This window comes from Pristiophorus japonicus, chromosome 11 (genome assembly GCF_044704955.1).
Source record: "Pristiophorus japonicus isolate sPriJap1 chromosome 11, sPriJap1.hap1, whole genome shotgun sequence".
In the NCBI taxonomy this organism is placed as follows: Eukaryota; Metazoa; Chordata; class Chondrichthyes; family Pristiophoridae; genus Pristiophorus; species Pristiophorus japonicus.
Window position 1 is genome coordinate 79,530,384 of NC_091987.1, and position 20,780 is coordinate 79,551,163.

Here is a 20,780-nt window from a genome sequence, read left to right on the forward strand (position 1 = left end):
AGTTGGCATCTACATGAAAGCAGGGGTAAAGTAAGAAAAATTGAAAGAGATGTTTTTTTGTTCACAATGTTTGGTGGCTTCCATGCAGGGTTGAGTTTAGGAGTCTGCTCAGCCAATAGGGAGCTACACGCACTGATCGGCGAATCAGAAATTTGGGATTGCACTGCCCACATATTTTAGACCATGAATGTTTTGTTTATATTTAATGTGGACTTGCTATGTTTTACAACATCTATATTCTGTAGCAGTAATTTTTTTTAAGCTTTGTTTTATTTGAGTCAGATCTCTGTCTACGTTGGAGAACTCTACCATCCAACTTAGATGTAAATGACAGAGTATTGCCTGACATCTGGATCTGCTCCATGAACCCAAATCCACAACAGAATAGGTAAGTTGGGGACATTTTATTAAAAGTGTAGGATCCTTCATGAGTTTAAGGCTTGTTATAGAATAAGTGCTCCTTCTTGAGTGTGAAAGATTTACAGCACATTTATGACCGTGTTACCCAAGTAAAACAATGTCAGTCATGTGAAATGTTCTGTTTATTACCTGAATTAATGGTGTTTACTTTTAAGAGCTCAGAATGGCAACTCAGATCAACTTTACGAATAATAATTTTTTTTTGAGAGATCGAGGTTTTCTTCACCTTAGCTTGTCGATCTGTATTGATACGTACTTAGAAGACAGGTAGCTTCTCTCTGGTCTTTTCAGATATCACTTTGCCACTGGGAACCAGAAGGTGTGTGGAAGAGGCTCAAATTGATTAGCTTCCTGTTTCTCACTCGGTATATAGAATGACTTTATGCAACACTTAGGTCCCAATTTTGGCCATGACTTGCATCAATTTTTTTGGAGTAAGTTGTTTTTTCTCGCGTAAGTTTAAAAAATGCCATTTTCCCAAAAATATTTGCTCCAGAGTAAGTCAGTTAGGTACGATTTTTTTTTTAGTTTTTTTTTTCAAAAGGGGGCATTTCCAGACACTTATGCCAGTTTTGGCCATTTATGCCATTTTGGCCAGCTAAAAGTTACTCCAAATCCACTTAGGTCAGCATATGTGGCCAGCTCTGAAAAACCTTGCGGGCAGTTAACAAATCGGCGCAGGTAGGACCTGCACCAAGTACCAAGCAGCAAACATTCAATATAAAAGTTCAAATAACTACATAAAAATAGGGTAAACAATTGAACAACAATTAAAAAATTGTATTAAATCCTACCTTTAGTTGAAATCGGCCGGGGAAGGCAGCGGGCTGGGTCGGGAGGTGGGGAGGGAGATGAAATAGTGGTCTCGGCGGCATCTTTATAAAGTAGAACTCAAACTGGTTTGTTGCTTGTCCCTCAGTTGACCGTCATAAAATGGGACTGCACATGGTCTTCATACGCAGCTTGTCTATTCTCTGGAAAGGTCCTTTGGCACACTGGACACTCATAAACAAAGTGCTTCACAACGTGCTGCTCGAAATCAAAGTCCTCCAGGTTGAGCGGGAAGACGACCTCACACACTGGGCAGTTTTGGCTGTCAGTGATCTCCTCTTCGTTGTCCTGTGAATTCTCCTTGCCATCCTGGCTCTGCACCAAGTCAATGCTCGCACCGGTCTGTAATCCTTCAATATCAGAGAGTGCCATAGGCCACTCGGTTTGGGATAGGCACGGCGTGCTTCGGCTGTTCACACACAGCATCGGGCTGCAAGGAGCTACTGCACATGCGCGCACACTCTAGCGTGCATGTGCAGAGATCCCAGCGCTGAAAAGCGCCGGGACCTGGCTCCGCCCCCGAATCGAGTTGCCACGCTGTGCCACCATCGGGGAGAGGCTGGGGAGCGGCCAAAATGGGCCTGAAGATTTATGGCGCCCTAATAGCTCCTTACTGGCTAAAATTGGGCCCTCAGTCTCTGGCTGAGCTTGGGGAGTTCAATGTTGGAGTTGTGGATGTGGCCCCTGTGATACTGCTGAATGCTAACTAGGCAGCTGTGCTTAAGTCTTTTAGTTTTACTGCAGTGAGTTATGTCACTTGAGTAATGAAGTTAATATCGACATAAAATACAGAAAATTAATTGGCACATTGTTCTCTAAGATCCAGGCTTGTCTACAGAAATAGTGAAAGCTTGTTTTTTTTTGTGACAGCTAAGAATTTAAATATTCAATTTGTTTTTCCTTTGCACCTTTAAAAATATATGTACATTTTTATGATGTAACATTTAAAGAATGATTTTCTGTGAATACTACTGAATGGTGCAAAGGAATTGAAAAGGAATTGGAAAATGTACAGATCATAAAATCTATCTGAACTTTTCTGGGACAGTTAGCCCAGGATTTACCCTGTGCATGCTCCTATTTCTAATCTACATGCTGCCCCTTGGCAACACCATCCGAAAACAAAATGTCAGGTTCCATATGTACTCTGACGACACCCAGCTGTACCTCACCACCATCTCTCTCGACCCCGCCATTGTCTCTGAATTGACATACTGCTTGTCCGACATCCAGTACTGGATGAGCAGACATTTTCTCCAACTAAATATTGGGAAGACTGAAGCCATTGGCCGCAATTTTCACATTTTTAAAAAAACGGATGAGTTTGGAGTGTGGGGGCAGTTAAATTATTAAAAATGTGAATCCTGACCTGATCCTGCCTCCAGACCGCCCACTTTGGGTGTTGCCGGAAGCAGGATAGGGGGCATGGGTGACCAACCCGCTCCCGGGGGGGGGGCATTACCTTAATTTAAATATTGTAATGAGACTGGATGCCTCTTTCTTCCTATCCATTTTGTGTTTAACTGCCTGTGGACGGGTTTCACACAAACACGGAAGTTAAACAGAGGCAGGGACTGCTGCATCCAGGTGGGTAAGTGGATTTATACCTACCTCTTGGATCCAGGGCCCCTACCTAACCCACCCCCCCACAGCAATCAGAGACCTCCCATGAGGCCTCCGATTTCCGTACCGCCCCCACCAAAATGTTGATGTGGTGGTGGTGGTGGCGATGATCCTCCTTCGGTGGCCGGCTCCTGATCATCCAATCCCCCATCCCCCCGCTTGCATGATGATCCCCGACCACCCGCCATTGCCTGCCGTTTCCCAACCTCCGACCACATCCCATCGCCTGCCAATCCTCTCTTTTCCTCCCCGCTCCCCAGACCCAGCCCCGATTCCCGACTACGGACCGTCCCCTCGCATCTGAGGTCTATCCACCCGCAGTCAGCCGGCCTCTCAAGCTGGCTGGCTGCAAGCGGGAAACCGAGGCAATTAAATTAAAATTAAATTCGACATCCCGGGTTTCCCACCCACCTCCCCAAAGAAAATTCCGACTATTGTCTTCAGTCCCCATCACCAACTCTGTTGGCCCCAAGCCACTGATTCCATCCTTCTCCCTGGTCATGGTCTGAGGCTAATCAGCATCATCATAGGCAGTCCCTCGACTTGCTTCCACACTAAAAGTGAGTTCGTAGGTGACTGAACAGTCCAATACGGGAATTACAGTCTCTATCACAGGTGGGACAGACGGTCGTTGAAGGAAGGGGTGGGTGGGGAGTCTGGTTTGCCGCACGCTCCTTCTGCTGCCTGCGCTTGTTTTCTGCATGCTCTTGGCAACGTGACTCGAGGTGCTCAGCGCCCTCCCAGATGCTCTTCCTCCACTTAGGGCGGTCTTTGGCCAGGGACTCCCAGGTGTCGGTGGGGATGTTGCATTTTATCAAGGAGGCTTTGAGGGTGTCCTTGAGTTTCCTCTGCCCACTTTGGGCTCGTTTGCCGTGTAGCAGTTCTGAGTATAGCGCTTGCTTTGGGAGTTTTGTGTCAGGCATGCGAACAATGTGGCCCGCCCAACGGAGCTGGGCGAGTGTGGTCAGTGCTTCGATGCTGGGGATGTTGACCTGAACAAGGTCACTAACTGTTGTGTATGGAAAAAGAGCCAGACTGAACACTGTGAGCTCAAAGTAAAGTGTGACCTTAGTCTTTTATTGCAGGTCTCTAGAGTGCCTCTCCAACCTGTGAAGCCTCCTTAAATACCTTTACTCCCAAAGGATTATGGGCTCCCTTGGGACTCCGGGTGATGAGCCCTCTGGTGGCTGTACGGAGTAAATACAGGTTTACATATATAACACTAACATTGGCGCATCTGTCCTCCCAGGGGATTTGCAAGATCTTGCGGAGACATCGTTGGTGGTATTTCTCCAGCGATTTGGGGTGTCTACTGTATATGGTCCACATTGCTGAGCCATACAGGAGGGCGGGTATCACTCCAGCCCTGTAGATCATAAGCTTGGTGTCAGATTTGAGGGCCTGGTCTTTTAACACTCTCTTCCTCAGGCAGCCGAATGTTGTGCTGATGCACTGGAGGCAATGTTGAACCTCATCGTCGATGTCTGCCCTTGCTGATAATAAACTCCCGAGGTATGGAAAGTGGTCCACGTTGTCCAGGGCTGCACCGTGGATCTTGATGACTGGGGAGCAGTGCTGTGTGGCCAGACTGTTTGCAACTTTGGTGTCATATTTGATCCTGAAGTGCGCTTCTGACCACATATCGCGCCATCACCAAGACCACCTACTTCCACTTCCGCAACATCGCCACCTCTGCTCATCTGCTGCTGAAACCCTCATCCATGCCTTTGTGAGCTCGAGACTTGACTCATCCAATTCTCTCCTGGCCAACATTACATCTTCCACCCTCCACAAACCTGAACTCATCCAAAACTCTGCTATCTGTCTCCTAACACGCACCAAGTACCATTTACCCATTACCCTGTGTTCACTGACCTAGATTGGCTCCGGGTCTGGCAATGCCTTAATTTTAAAATTCTCATCCTTGTTTTAACAGCCCTCCATGGGCTGGCCTCTCCCTATCTCTGTAACCTCCTCCAGCCCTACAATCCTCTGGGATATCTACGCTTCTCCAATTCTTGCTTCTTACGCATCCCGACTTTAATTGCTCCACTATTGGTGGCCATGCTTTCAGCTGCCTATGTTCCAAGCTCAAGAACTCCCTCCTTAAATCTCTCCACCCCTCTCTCTTCCTTTAAGATGCTACTTAAAACCTACCTCTTCGACCTATCTGTGCTAATATCTCCTTATGTTGTCTGGTGCCAAAAATTGTTTGATAACGCTCCCGTGAAGTGCCTTGGGATACTTTACTTTGTGAAAGGCGCTATACAAATACAAGTTATTGTTCTGTAACTATGGCACAGCAATCCACTTAACTTCAAATTAGATTTACTCTGGGAAACGTTATGGATGGTTTCCAGCAATGTTTCTGTCTACTCCAGGCAGAAATCTGGACTTTAAAAAAAAATCCAGCAAATTCTGTCATTGTAAAACTATGCACTCATTGTGAAGCTCTATTTAAATTTAACATACTGGCATTACAAACATCCAGTGTTGCTGCTGGGTGGTTAATGACTGCATCATTAATGTTTCATTATAAAACACATAACTGTATTTGTGCAAGTGTTTCCAGTGCTTGAAAATGGCAGCTGTATAGTGCAAAAACCTCCCCTTCATGCGTACTAAAACTGCTGGTATATTTAGTAGTTTGTCAGTTAGATCTATAAGCAAGTGATTGGTTATGGTTATACTTCAGAGGTTGTATGGAACCTGAGGTAAAAGAGGGGAGCAACAAGAAATCTGATGCAGCTAATCATGAGGAATTGAATGCAGGATGAGAGGAAGTCTATTTCAATCCAAGACTATGAGAACTGAGTTAGTGAGGGACTTGAGATGGTCAAATAAGAACCATTGAATGTGACAGAACACTTGAGGCTTCACAGCAGTGAATATTGAAAATGGTGCGATAGCCAGGATTGCATTTTGAGCTTGTTAAATATCAAGAAGGATATGAGATAGCCAGTTAGGGCTGAGCAGGAAACACAGCCTAATGACTATGTCCCAATTAGCTGGGTTGGCTTGGTTAAACCACAGCAGCTAAGTATTTTTCTTAAAAGGTAACTGGCTTGTGGATCACTCCAAGTCAATGTCCAGCACTTCGGAAATTTGACAGTCATCATCATCAGCAGTCTCTCGAAATCGAGGAAGACTTGCTTCCATTCCAAACGTGAGTTCTCAGGTGACTGAACAGTCCAATATGAAAATTGCAGACTCTGTCACAGGTGGGACAGACAGTCTTTGGAGGAAAGGGTGGGCGGGGAGTCTGCTTTGTCGCACGCTCCTTCCGCTGCCTGAGCTTGTTTTCTGCATGCTCTCGGTGACGAGACTCGAGGTGCTCAGCGCCCTCCCGGATGCTCTTCCTCCACTTAGGGCGGTCTTTGGCCAGGGACTCCCAGGTGTCGGTGGGGATGATGCACTTTTTCAAGGAGGCTTTGAGGGTGTCCTTGAAACATTTCCTCTACCCACCTGAGGCTTGCTTGCCGTGTAGGAGTTCCGAGTATAGCACTTACTTTGGGAGTCTTGTCCGGCATGCGGACAATGTAGCCCGCCCAATGGAGCTGGTCGAGTGTGGTCAGGGCTTCGATGATGGGGTTGTTGGTCTGATCGAGAACACTGACATTGGTGCGTCTGTTCTCCCAGGGGATTTGCAGGATCTTGCGGAGGCATCGGTGGTATTTCTCCAGCAATTTGAGGTGTCTACTGCATATGGTCCACATCTCTGAGCCATATAGGAGTGCGGGTATCGCTATCAGGCCAACATCTCCACCATCGAAGCACTGACCACACTCCTACACTGTAAGCGAGCCCTAGGTGGGTAGAGGAAACATTTCAAGGGCACCCTCAAAGCCTCCTTGAAAAAGTGCACCATCCCCACCGACACCTGGGAGTCCCTAGCCAAAGACCACCCTAAGTGGAGGAAAAGCATCCGGGAGGGCACTGAGCACCTCGAGCCTTGTCGTCGAGAGCATGCAGAAAACAAGCGTAGGCAGCGGAAGGAGCGACTTCCTCCGTTTTGGCTGTCCCCAAATGTTTGTCGCCATTCTCTGCCTGCTCCACGATGGTATACAAGCTGTGATCCTGATCAAGGGATCCACCACAGACTCAAATCAACGTCAAAACCAGGGTCAAGCAGGGCTGTGTCATCACGCCAACCCTCTTCTCGATCTTCCTCGCTGCAATGCTCCACCTCACACTCAACAATTTGACAGTAGTGATAACATCAACAGAAGTTTGACTGCAGCTCACCAACTGGCATACCAGGTGAGAATACTGTGTAGATGGGGGAACACTAAAAAGGAATTATATTACGTCACAATGGGCATAAAACTGCAAAACATTAACACTCTGTTAAAATAGTGAGCATGCAAATTTCATAAAAATGCGTTGTGTCTGTTGTGTATGGAGAAAGAGTCAGACTGAATACTGGGAGCTCAAAGTAACGTGTGACCTTAGTCTTTTATTGCAGGTCTCCAGAGTGCCTCTCCAACCTGTGAAGCCTTGTTAAATACCTGTGCTCCCAAGGGATTATGGGATCCCTTGGGACTCTGGGGAATGAGCCCTCTGGTGGCTGTACAGAGTAAATACAAGTCCACATATATAACAACATTCCCCCCACAAAGTCAATAGTGTAACTATTTACAACGTGGGTCGATCTGGGGCCCTTCTTGCCCTGGTTGATCGTCTCCGTGTGAAAACTGGTGTTGTTGAATCATTTGTTGGGCCCTCGCTGGTCTGCTGTGCAACTGGCCTTGCTGGGCTGCCTGGTGTTTTGGGCCCTGCTGGGCTGCCGTGGATGATGGGTTCTGCTTTGTGGTCAACCGTGGTGTCGGTTGCCACTGGTGTTTGTGTTGGGGGATCAAAAAAGGTAGGGTCCAAGGTGGGTTGCTCAGGGTAGTCCGTGAATCTGAGTTTGATTTAGTCCAAGTGTTTCCGGTGAATTAGTCCATTTGAAAGTTTGACCTGAAACACCCTGCTCCCCTCTTTGGCCATGACAGTACCGGGAAGCCACTTGGGACCTTGTCCATAATTTAATACAAATACAGGATCATTGACTTCAATCTTGCATGACACATTTGCGCTATCATGGTATGCACTTTGTTGAAACCGCCTGCTCTCTACCTGTTCATGTAGATCAGGGTGAACTAATGAGATCCTTGTCTTAAGTTCTCTTTTCATGAGCAGTTCAGCAGATGGGATCCCAGTGAGTGAGTTGGGTCTCGTGGTAGCTAAGCAGCACTCGGGATATGCGAGTCTGCAGTGAGCCTTCAGTTACCCTCTTCAAGCTTTGCTTGATGGTTTGCACTGCTCTCTCTGCCTGACCATTGGACACCGGTTTAAATGGCAAACATGGCCCGCAGGCTTACAGTAGTGGCAGTGGACGTGCTAGCCGACATTATCTCACATTCAATCCACTTGGAGTACGCGTCTACAACCACAAGGAATATTTTACCCAAGAACGGGCCAGCATAATCGACGTGTACCCTAGATCACGGTTTGGAGGGCCAAGACCATAAACTTAGCAGCGCCTCCCTGGGTACATTGCTTAACTGCGAGCATGTATTATATTTGTGAATGCAGGACTCTAAGTCCGCATCGATAACGGGCCACCACACGTGGGATCTGGCTATCGCTTTCATCATTACGATGCCTGGATGGGTACTGTGGAGGTCATTGATGAAGGTGTCTCTGCCCTTCTTGGGGACCACTACTCGATTGCCCCACAGAAGGCAGTCTGCCTGTATAGACATTTCATCTTTGTGCCGCTGGAACTGCTTTATCTCTTCCTGCATTTCCACTGGGACACTGGACCAGCTCCCGTGAAGCAGACAGCTTTTGACTAGAGATAATAAGGGGTCCTGGCTTGTCCAGGTTTTGATCTGCCAGGCAGTGACGGGTGATTGCTCACTCTCAACTGCTTCCATAACCATGGCTAGATCTGCGGGCTGCGGCATTTCCACTCCCGTGGTGGACAGTGGTAGCCTGCTGAGAGCATCGGCGCAGTTTTCGGTACCTGGCCTGTGGCGGATGGCGTAGTTGTATGCGGACAACGTGAGCGCTCATCTCTGGATGCGGGCCGATGCGTTGGTATTTATCCCTTTATTCTCGGAAAACAGGGATATAAGTGGCTTATGGTCAGTTACAATTTGAATTTTAGCCCAAACAAGTATTGATGCATTTTCTTTACCCCATAGACACACGTTAACGCTTCTTTTTCAATCATGCTGTAGGCTCTCTCAGCCTTAGACAGACTCCTGGATGCATAAGCAACCGGTTGCAGCTTCCCGAAATCATTAGCTTGTTGCAATACACACCCGACGCCATATGACGACGCATCACATGCTAGTACCAAACGCTTACGCTTACATGGATCATACAACACAAGCAATTTGTTTGAGCATAACAATTTTCCCGCTTTTACAAAGGCATTTTCTTGCCTTTTGCCCGAAATCCATTTGCCCCCTTTTCGTAGTAAGATATGTAGTGAGATCCGGTAAGAAGTTACCAAAGTAGTTCAAGAGTCCCAGAAATGACTGCAGCTCTGTCACGTTCTGTGGCCTCGGTGTGTTCTCGATTGACTCCATCTTCACATTGGTGGGTCTGATGCCATCCGCCGCAATCCTCCTTCCCAAGAACTCCACTTCAGACGCCCAGGAAAACGCACTTTGAGCGTTTTAACCTGAGCCCCACGCGGTTGAGTCGACTAAGAACCTCCTCCAGGTTCTGCAGATGCTCAACTGTGTTCCGACCTGTGACCAAGATTTCGTCCTGGAAAACCATGGTGGGGACCAACTTCAGTAAACTTTCCATGTTTCTCTGGAATATTGCCGCTGCTGATCGGATTCCAAAAGGGCACCTGTTATAAACAAAAAGACCTTTGTGCATGTTGATGCAGGTGAGGGCCTTTGATGATTCCTCCAGTTCCTGCGTCATGTCGGCTGAAGTCAGATCCAGCTTCGTGAACGCCTTTTCTCCCGCCAGCGTTGCAAAGAAGTCGTCTGCTTTTGGAAGTGGGTATTGGTCCTGCAGGGAGAAACGATTGATAGTTACTTTTTAATCGCCACAGATTCTGACGGTGCCGTCTCTCTTGAGGACTGGGACAATAGGATTGGCCCACTCGCTGAACTCGATCGGTGAAATGATGCCCTCTCGTTGCAGCCGGTCCAGCTCGATCTCTACCCTTTCTCTCATCATGTACGGTACTGCTCTCGCCTTGTGATGGATGGGTCATGCCCCCGGAATTAGGTGGATCTGCACTTTTGCTCCTTGGAGTTTCTTGATGCCTGCTTCGAACAGCGAAGGAAATTTGTTTAAGACCTGGGCACACGAAGTGTCATCAGTGGGCGATAGCGCTCTGACGTCGTCCCAGTTCCAGCGTATCTTTCCCAGCCATCTCCTGCCGAGCAGCTTGGGACCATCACCCGGTACCACCCAGAGTGGTAGTGTGTGCACCACTCCATCGTAGGAGATCTTTACGGTAGCACTGCCGATTGCAGGAATCAGTTCTTTTATGTAAGTTCTTAGTTTCGTGCGAATTGGAGTTAAGACTGGCCTTGAGGCCTTGTTGCACCACAACCTTTTGAAAGTCTTTTTTCCCATGATGGACTGGCTTGCACCCGTGTCCAGCTCCATTGACAACGGGAGTCCATTTAGTTCAACATTCAGCATTATCTGGGGACAATTCGTGGTGAATATGTGTACCCCATGTACCTCTGCCTCCTCTATCTAAGGCTCTGTTTCATCGTGATCCTCCTCTGCAACATGGTGGTTTGCAGATTTAACAGGCTTAGCAGCTCGCCTGCACACTCGGAGGTGTCCCATTGTTCCACAGCCCTTGCAAACGTATCCTTTGAATGGAAACGATGATCACCCCCGCAGCGCCAACAAGGTGTTAATGGCCTTGCATTCATCACCCTTGATGGTGGACTCTGAGACATCTGCGGACATTTAGCTGCAGGTATGTGTAACCTGCCCTATACGTTACGGATCGAAAACAACATCACTTTGTTCACAGTACTTGTAGCAGCACTTGCGTGCTGAGAGATTTGCTTCGTATTGTCACTGGGCCTTACTCAAGGTTGGGGTCTCTACAGTCAAAAGTTTGCGAAGTATGATTTCGTGGCCAATGCCAAGTACGAAAAAGTCTCTGAGCATGTGCTCCAAATGTCCTTCAAATTCGCAATGTCCTGCAAGGCGTCTTAGCTCGGCGACATAACTCACCACTTCCTGGCCTTCAGACCTTTTGTAGGTGTAGAACTGGTACCTCGTCATCAGAACGCTTTCCTTCGGGTTCAAATGCTCCCGGACCAGTGTGCACAAATCATCGTACGATTTCTCCGTGGGTTTCGCTGGAGAGAGCCGATTCTTCATGAGGCCATACGTTGGTGCTCCACAGACGGTGAGGAGGATCGCCCTTCGTTTGGCAGCGCTCTCTTCCCCATCTAGCTCATTGGTCACGAAGTATTGGTCGAGTCACTCCACAAAAGTTTCCCAATCATCTCCCTCCGAAAATTTCTCCAGGATGCCCACTGTTCTCTGCATCTTTGGGTTCGCTGTCTATCTTGTCGTTGTGTATGGAGAAAGAATTAGACTGAATACTGTGAGCTCAAAATAACGTGTGACCTTAGTCTTTTATTGCAGGTCTCCAGAGTGCCTCTCCAACCTGTGAAGCCTTCTTAAATACCTGTGCTCCCAAGGGATTATGGGATCCCTTGGGACTCCGGGGAATGTGCTGTCTGGTGGCTGTACAGAGTAAATACAAGTCCACATATATAAACAGTGTCCATGTGCTAATATTTTCACTTTGTAATTTTAAAGCCAGTATCCACTTCATATGTGTTTATGCTACATTTTTCCCATTGAATTTATGTTTGAATAGAACAGTGTAAGCTGACTTTAATTGTGTTCGCCCATCGTTAATTTTTTTTAGCTGCGATCTGCCAGAACAGCTACCCCACATTCCATTAGGAACTCTGACAAGGGAATCAGTACTATCTGATGAAAGGCAGGAACTACTGGAAAAATCAATCCGGCAGCATCGGGAAAAAGTGGCTGCCTTACAATTTCAGGCAAGTATTTCTTGCACTCCATGGTTTGAAGATGTTTCTTGTGTTAATTATTTTTACAGAACAACCAAGAATTTCTTTTTTTGTGCCCTGTCCTGTGTCATTGACCATTTCTAATTTTTTAAAGCCGAGCAGCAGAAAATAATAGAACAAAAGCAAAATACTGCAGATGCTAGAAATCTTAAAATAAAATCAGAAAATGCTGGAAATACTAAGTAGGTCAGGCAGCATCTGTGGACAGAGAAACAGAGTTAACGTTTTGGGTTCTGACAAAAGGTAATTGACTTGAAATGTTAACTCTGTTTCTCTCTCCACAGATGCTGCCAGAAAATAATAGAAATGAGATATCTCACATCATAGCTAATGATATCTGTGTTAAATAATATTGCAGTGATCTTGGGATGTCTGTGATGTATATAATATAAGATAACATTCAGGGCTGTATTTCCTTCTGTGCAAATCACAACAGGATCTTTGTTTTTTCTCTCCATTACCGATGACGAGCTAACAAAATTACTGGAATATGTAGTTTTAAAGAGCGCAATTCTAGATAATGCGGTTTCATTCGTGAAAATGTTTTTTTTTGAAAGCCAAGTCCAATCATGTTCTCACTATATGGCCAAGAAGCTGCACTAATAGGAGGGATTAGTGGACAGCCATCAGGAGTGAAAGCTCTGGCGGATTTTCCTCCTCTGTCTTGGAAATCAGGATGCTGGGGGCTTAACTGTAGTGTTTCAATTACCACTGTAAAAACATCTTCCAGCTCTTCTCGGGCAGCTCATGAGCACTTAACCAGTATAAATATAAAAATATTCACTAATCCAACTGTGAAATGCACAATATATCTGCTAAAAGGCTTGTGGCAATTGCAAAAGCCTTGATGTAGCGAAGAGGATTTTTCACGTGTGTATTTATTTCTGTCAGTGTTCCCTGTTTAGACAACACTTTTTCGATACTCCCTAGTTTTCCTATCAATAACTTGACAAGTGTGTACAGTGTGGAGCTGAACCGTGCAGACTAGGAACAGCAGAGGTCAGCACTGAGGTAGCTGATGTCAGCTCGGGTAGTAATAGGAGCACTTCTTCTTTCGTATGTTAGTAGCAAAGCAAATCAAACGTCAATATCCAAGCTGGATATCCAGGCCAAAGCTTCCGGTGTAACAGTGTGGATATCTTGTAGACTGCTGCAAATTTTCTCTGAGGGCAGTGCTCAATGATGTGCTCCAGGGTCTGATAGGATCTCCACAGTCATATAATGGGGATGCTTTAATCTTCCACTCATGGAGAAGGTGGCAGCATCTACCATGACCAATTCTGAGGCGGTTGATAGTTGTCCACTGTTTGCGGGGAAGGTTTGATCTTGCAGGTGTACTGTGGATCCTATATAAGGAATCCACACCGTATGTTGCAGTTTTTCCAGGCATTTCACCATCGGTCATCAAGACTGAGGGGAGATCGCTGAAGGGCTTCGGCGACGGTCCAAAAGGCCTTCTAGATTTTAGACGGGTTGGTGGTAGGTTGTTCAAGGCAGCCTGGATCAGCATGTCTTTACTGGTGTAGTGGTTGTCATCTCTGGAGACTGCATATTCGTGGCGTAGGTGTGGTGGTGCGATGTTTGCAAGCAGGGGAAGCCAAGGTGTTAGTGTCGATTAAAAGCGTATAAGTGCACTTCAATTGGCCCTCAGCTTCTTGATTTGCAGGGAGAGGGAGGAAAATCAACCAGAGCTCTCATTCCTGATTGCTGTCCACTGACCCTCCCCTATTAGTGCACCTGTATGGACATGTAGTGATCGGGGTTGGCTGTGATCCGTTCAGTTGAATTGTCTGCCAGCACCCATTGTAAAGCCTCACACATTTGTTTAAAAACCTGGAAAATGCTAGAAATCCTAAACACAAACAGAAAATGATTGGAAACACCCAGCAAGTCAGTGCCTTCTTTCTACAGATGCTGACTGACCTGCTATGTGTTTTCAGCATTTGTAAAGACCCAAACGTGTCGGGCAAGTGCCATAAACCATCCAGGCAGGGCCCATGGAGGTGTATCCCAGTAAGGAGCTGTTGTCTTCAGAAGAAGGAGGGAGTGAAGAAAATCGGTGATGAAAAAAATACTGAACAAACTGATATTAAAAAAAATTAAGTTTCCCATTTGCACAATCTTTTAAATTTTATAACATTGGGCGTGGCTTCCGGTACTATAATGATTGATAATTTGCAGAGGCTTAAAGCAAATCAGTAACAGATGTGTATTCACAATCCTGCTCTGTTGCTATAACTGCCAGAGTGGAAATTATGAATTACCAGTGGGAGGAGACCCTAACCCCACTGGAGTTTCCTAGGTCAGGCCATTCACCTAAAATAGTGGGGCACCTATGCCAGTATGGGCATATCCTGGGCATCTCCTAAAGAGGGGGAACGGAAGATGTGCCAATGAATTGTATTGCTCTGGATAAGCTGGCAGGTCTGCCCAGAGAGATGTCGAGAAAGTGAAATTAATATTCTTCATAGAATCATAGAAATTTACAGCACAAAAGGAGGCCATTCCGTCCCATTGTGTCCATGCCGACCGACCAAGATCTATCCAGTGTAATCTCACTTTCCAGCTCTTGGTCCATAGCCATGTAGGTTGCGGCACTTTAAGTGCACATCCAAGTATTTTTTTTAATGTGGTGAGGGTTTCTGCCTCTATCACCATTTCAGGAAGTGAGTTATAGACCCCCACCACCCTCTGGGTGAAGAAATTTCCCCTCAGATCTCCTCTAAACCTCCCCCCAATACCTCCCCCCAATTACTTTAAATCTACACCCGCTGGTTATTGACACCTCTGCCAAGGAAAACAGGTCCTTCCTAGCCACTCTATCCCCAGGACCCTCATAATTTTATACACCTCAATCAGGTCTTCCCTCAGCCTCCTCTGTTCCAAAGAAAACAAACGCAGCATTTCCAATCTTTCCTCATAGCCAAAATTCTCCAGTCCAGGTAACATTTTTGTAAATCTCCCCTGCACCCTTTCCAGTGCAATCACATCTTTCCTGCAATGCGGTGACCAGAACTGCACACAGTACTCCAGCTGCAGCCTAACCAGTGTTTTATACAGTTCAAGCATAACATCCTTGCTCTTATATTCCAAGCCTCGACTAATAAAGGCAAGTATTCCATATGCCTTCTTAACCACCTTATCTATCTAGCCTGCTACCTTCAGCGATCTGTGGACCTGTACTCCAAGGTCCCTTTGTTCCTCTACACTTTTCAGTGTTGTACCATTTTGGTGCACTCTTAATAAAGGTGGAAACTGAGTACTGTGTGCAATGAGCAAGTGTGACATTAGCTCCTTTAATAAGATTCCAGAGTGCAGGTACCTCATGGGTGACCTGCTTATATACTGTGCTCTAAGTGATGCTGGGATTCCTTGGGACTCCCAACAGGTGGGTTCTCTGGTGGTCAGGTGTCATGCAGGTTATAAAGGGTTAAATACATAACATCACTCCCCCGTGAAGTCAACAGTACACTTATTTACAAGGTGAGACGATCTGGGGCTTTATGCTCCCTTGTCGATCGTCTCGGTACAAATGCGGGTGGGGGTGGGTTGGTCAGTTCTTAACTGGGCTGATGGGCAGCCGACCTTGCCGGGCTGCTGGGGATGATGAGTTTGGTTTCGTGATCAACCATGATGTCAGTTACCACTTGTGTGTGAGTTGAAAGGTCAAAGTTGGTGGTGTCCTCTTCGGGTTGTTCGTAGCTGTTGGTGAACCGCAATTTGATTTGGTCCAAATGTTTTCTGAGTGTTTATTCATTGGCCAATTTGACCTGAAACTCCCTACTCCCCTCTTTGGCTGTGACTGTGCAGCGAGCAATTTGGGACCATGTCCATAATTGAGCACAAACACAGGATCATTGATCTCAATATCGCGTGACAAATTTGCGCGGTCGTGGTATACACTTTGTTGATGCCGCTTGCCCTCCACGTGATCATGGAGATCAGGGTGGACAAGAAAGAGCCTTGTTTTAAGCACCCTTTTCATGAGTAGCTCGGCTGGGGGAATACCGGTGAGTGAGTGGGGTCTGGTGCTGTAGCTGAGCAGCACTCTGGACAATCGAGTTTGCAGGGAGCCTTCTGACTCACGTTTCAAGCTTTGCTTAATGGTCTGAACTGCCCGTTCTACCTGGCCCTTGGATGCGGGCTTGAACGGGGCAGATATGATGTGTTTGATCCCGTCGCGGGTCATGAATTCCTTGAATTCAGCACTGGTGAAGCATGGCCCATTGTCGCTCACTAGGACATCGAGCAAGCCGTGTGTAGCAAATATGGCTCGTAGGCTTTCAATGGTGGCCGTGGACCTGCTTACAGACATTATTGCACATTCAATCCAGTTTGAGTAAGCGTCCACGACAACTAAAAACATTTTGCCTAAAAATGGGCCCGCATAGTCTACGTGGATTCTCAACCACGGTTTTGAGGGCCACGACCACAAACTTAGCGATGCCTCTCTGGATGCATTGCTCAGCTGAGAGCAAGTGTTGCATTGGCGCACGCATGACTCTAAATCTGAGTTGATGCCGGGCCACCACACATGGGATCTGGCTATGGCTTTCATCATTACAATGCCTGGGTGGGTGCTGTATAGTTCACATATGAATGTGCCTCTGCCTTTCTTGGGCAAGACCACGTGATTGCCCCACAATAGACAGTCCACCTGCAGGGACAACTCGTCTTTGCGTCTGTGGAACGGCTTAATCGCCTCCTGCATCTCCACTGGGACACTGGACCAGCTCCAATGGAGGACACAGTTTTTTTACCAAGGACAGTAAAGGATCCTGGCTGGTCCATGTCCTGATCTGGCGGGCCGTAATGGGGGACTTCTCGTTCTCGAATGCCTCCATGACCATGAGCAAGTCCGCTGGCTGTGCCATTTCCACCCCGGTGGTAGGCAATGGCAGCTGACTGAGAGCATCTGCGCAGTTCTCTGTGCCTGGTCTGTTACGGATTACATAGTTGTATGCCGACAACGTGAGCGCCCATCTTTGGATGCGGGCAAAGGCATTGGTATTAATCCCTGCTGTCAGAGAACAGCGATATGAGCAGCTTATGGTCAGTTTCAAGCTCAAACTTGAGGCCAAATAAGTACTGGTGCATTTTTTTTACCCCGTAGATGTATGCTAGAGCCTCTTTTTCAATCATGCTGTAGGTCCTTTCGGCCTTGGACAAACTCCTGGATGCATAAGCAACCGGTTACAAAATCCCCGATTCATTAGCCTGTTGTAACACACCCGACCCCATATGACGATGGCAAGCTAGCACTAATCGTTGTACAGGACAAGCAGATTGTTTGAACACAACAGATTTCTGGCTTTCTTAAAGGCAGCCACTTGTGAAATTCCCCATTCCCAGTCATCTCTCTTGCGCAGTAGCGCATGTCGGGGTTCTAGCAGGGTGCTTACCCAGTAGGAAATTACCGAAATAGTTATGGAGTCCCAGGAACGACCGCAGCTCCATGTTCTGTGGTCGCGGCGTGTTCTTGATGGCCTCCATCTTGTCATCGGTGTGTCTGATGCCATCTGCTACAATTCTCCTTCCCAAGAACTCGACGTCCTGTGCCAGGAAAACACATTTCAAGCGTTTCAACCTGAGCTCCATGCGATCCAACCGACTAAGAACCTCCTCCAGATTCTTCAAGTGCTCCATGGGGGCCCGACCTGTAACCAATATGTCGTCCTGGAAGACCACTGTGCAAGGAACCGACATTAGCAGGCTCTCCATGTTCCGCTGGACGATCGCCACGGCCGACCGAATCCCGAATGGGCACCGGTTATAGATAAACAGACCTTTGTACATGTTGATGCAGGTGAGGCCTTTCGAAGATTCCTCCAGCTCCTATGTCATGTAGGCCGAGGTCAGGTCCAGCTTGGTGAACGTCTTTCCTCCAGCCAGGGTCACAAATAGATCATCTGCCTTGTGTATCGGGTACTGGTCCTGCAGCGAGAAACGGTTTATCGTTACTTTATAGTCCCCACAAATTTTAACCGTGCCGTCCTCCTTGAGTACCGGGACAATCGGACTGGCCCAGTCGTTGAATTCCAGCGTGATGATGCCTTCACATTGCAGCCTGTCCAGCTCAATTTCTGCTTTTTCACACATCATGAACAGTACCGCCTGTGCCTTGTGGTGGATGGGTCGCGTACCAGGGACCAAATGGATCTGCACTTACGCCCCCGAGAAGCTTCCAATGCCTGGCTCGAACAATGATGGGAACTTGCTCAGAACCTGGGTATATGAGGTGTCGTCGACGGACGAAAACGCTCGGATGTCGTCCCAGTTCCAGCTGATTTTTCCCAGACAGCTTCTGCCTAACAATTTGAAGCCATCCCCTGGTATAATCCACAGCGGGAGTTCGTGTACTGCTCCGTCATAGGAGACTTTGACTTCTGCACTGCCAATTAATTCCTTGGTGTAAGTCCTTAGTTTTGTGTGAATGGGGCTGAGTTTGGGCCTTTTTTGCCCCACAGCCTGTCGAAGGCCTTTTTATTCATTATGGACTGACTTGCACCCGTATCCAGCTCCATAGATACTGGAATACCGTTCAGTTCAACTTTCAACATTATTGGTGGGCATTTCGTAGTGAATGTGTGTACCCCGCACACTTCTGCCTCCTCAGTACGATTCTCCAATTTAGCCTGATCCACAGTAGAATGATCTTCCTTTGCAACGTGGTGGTTTGCAGGGTTTGCAGCTCACCTGCACATTCGTTGGAGGTGTCATATTGTTCTGCAACCATTGCACGCATAGTGCTTAAAGCAGCATTGATGGGGCCGATGATCACCTCCGCAGTACCAACAGGGTGTTAACTGCCTCGCATTAACAATTGATGGCGGACTCTGGGTTATCTGAGGTCATGCAGCAGCAGCCGGCGTGTACGTTCTGCCATGTATATTTCTGCTCGAGACCGACGTTACTTTATGCACAGTAATGGCCGAAACTTCTTTATTCTGCTAAATCTGTTTGGTGTTGTCGCTGGTGGACATAAATGCCTGGGCTATCGTTATGGCTTTACTTAGATTCGGAGTTTCTACAGTCAACAGTTTGCGAAGGATTGTCTCATGTCCAAAAAGGTCTCTGAGCATTTGTTCTAGGAATCCCTCAAACTCACAATGTCCTGCGAGGCGCCTTAGTTCAGCAATGTAGCTCGCCACTTCCTGGCCCTCCGATCGTTGACATGTGTAGAACCAATATCTAGCCCTCAAAACGCTTTCCTTAGGATTTAGGTGCTCCCGGGCCAGTGTACACAATTCTTCGTAGGATTTCTCTGTTGGTTTTGCCAGGGCCAGGAGATTCTTCATGAGGCCATAGGTTGTTGCCCCACAGACAGTTTGGAGGATCGCCCTTAGTTTGGTAGCGTTCTCGACCCCTTCCAGCTCGTTGGCCACAAAGTATTGGTCGAGTCTCTCCACGAAGGCCTCTCAATCATCCCCTTCTGAGAACTTCTCCAGGATGCCAACTGTTCTTTGCGTTTTCGCGCGGATGTTCGTTACCTCGTTGCCAATTGGTACACTCATAATAAAGGTGGAAACTGAGTACTGCGTGTAATGAGCAAGTGTGACCTAAGTTCCTTTAATAAGATTCCAGAGTGCAGGTACTTTGTGGGTGGCCTGCTTATATACTGTGCTACCAAGAGGTGCTGGGATCGCTTGGGACTCCAACAGGTGGGCCCTCTGGTGGTCAGGTGTCATGCAGGTTACAAAGGGTTAAATACATACACATTTAATGTGTATTCCCTTGCCTTGTTAGACCTCCCCAAATGCATTACCTCACACTTACCCGGATTGAATTCAATTTGTCACTGTTCTGCCCACCTGACCAGTACATTGATATCTTCCTGCAGTCCACAGCTTTCTTCTTCATTATCAACCACAAAGCCTATTTTCGTGTCATCTGCAAACTTCTTAATCATACCCCCAACATTCAAGTCCAGGTCATTGATATATACTACAATAAGCAGGGGACCCAGCACTGAGCCTTGCGGAACGCTACTGGATACAGCCTTTCAGTCACAAAATCACCCATCAACCATTATTACCCTTTGCTTCCTGCCTCTGAGCCAATTTTGGATCCAACTTGCCACTTTGCCCTGGATCCCATGGGCTATTATTTTTGTGACCAGTCTGCCATGTGGGACCTTGTCAAAAGCTTTGCTAAAATCCATATACACTACATCATAAGCTCTAAGCTCATCGACCCTTGTTGTTACCTCCTCGAAAAAATCAATCAAGTTAGCCAGACATGATCTTCCCTTAACAAATCCATGCTGACTGTCCTTGATTAATCTATGTCTTTCCAAATGAAGATTTATCCTGTCCCTCAGGATTTTTTCCAATAATTTTCCCAACACGGAGGTTAGGCTAACTGGCCTGTAATTACTCGGTCTATCCCTTTCTCCTTTTTAAACATAGGTACAACATAAGCAGTCCTCCAGTCCTCTGGCACCACACCTGTAGCCAGAGAGGATGGGGAAATGATGGTCAGAGCTTCTGCTATTTCAACTTTTGCTTCTCTTAATAGTCTGGGATACATTTCCTCCAGGCCTGGGGATTTAACCACTTTCAAAGCTGCTAAGCCCCTTAATATTTCCTCTCTCACTATGTTTATCTCGTCTAATATTTCACACTTCTCCCTCATTGCAAAGTCTGCATCGCCCCACTCTTGTGAAAACAGATGCAAAGTATTCATTAAGAATCATACCCACATCTTCGGCTTCCACACATAGATTTCCTTTGTGGTCTTTAATAGGCCCCACTCTTTCTCTAGTTATCCTCTTGCTCGTAATGTATTTATAAAACATCTTTGAGTTTCCCC

At 46.9% G+C, this 20,780-nt stretch overlaps 1 protein-coding gene across 3 annotated transcripts in view; it reads left to right on the forward strand.

Moving 5' to 3' along the window:
- The first annotated feature begins 237 nt into the window (after positions 1-237).
- The window catches only part of LOC139275777 (ATPase MORC2-like), a 70,961-nt gene continuing 50,418 nt past the window's right edge, over positions 238-20,780 (forward strand). For all 3 annotated transcript variants that reach the window (XM_070892978.1, XM_070892977.1, XM_070892979.1), the window contains exons 1-2: positions 238-388; positions 11,801-11,939. In XM_070892978.1, coding sequence (XP_070749079.1) covers positions 363-388; positions 11,801-11,939 — 165 coding nt within the window. In that variant the 5' untranslated portion in view covers positions 238-362. The remainder of the gene's footprint in view (positions 389-11,800; positions 11,940-20,780) is intronic.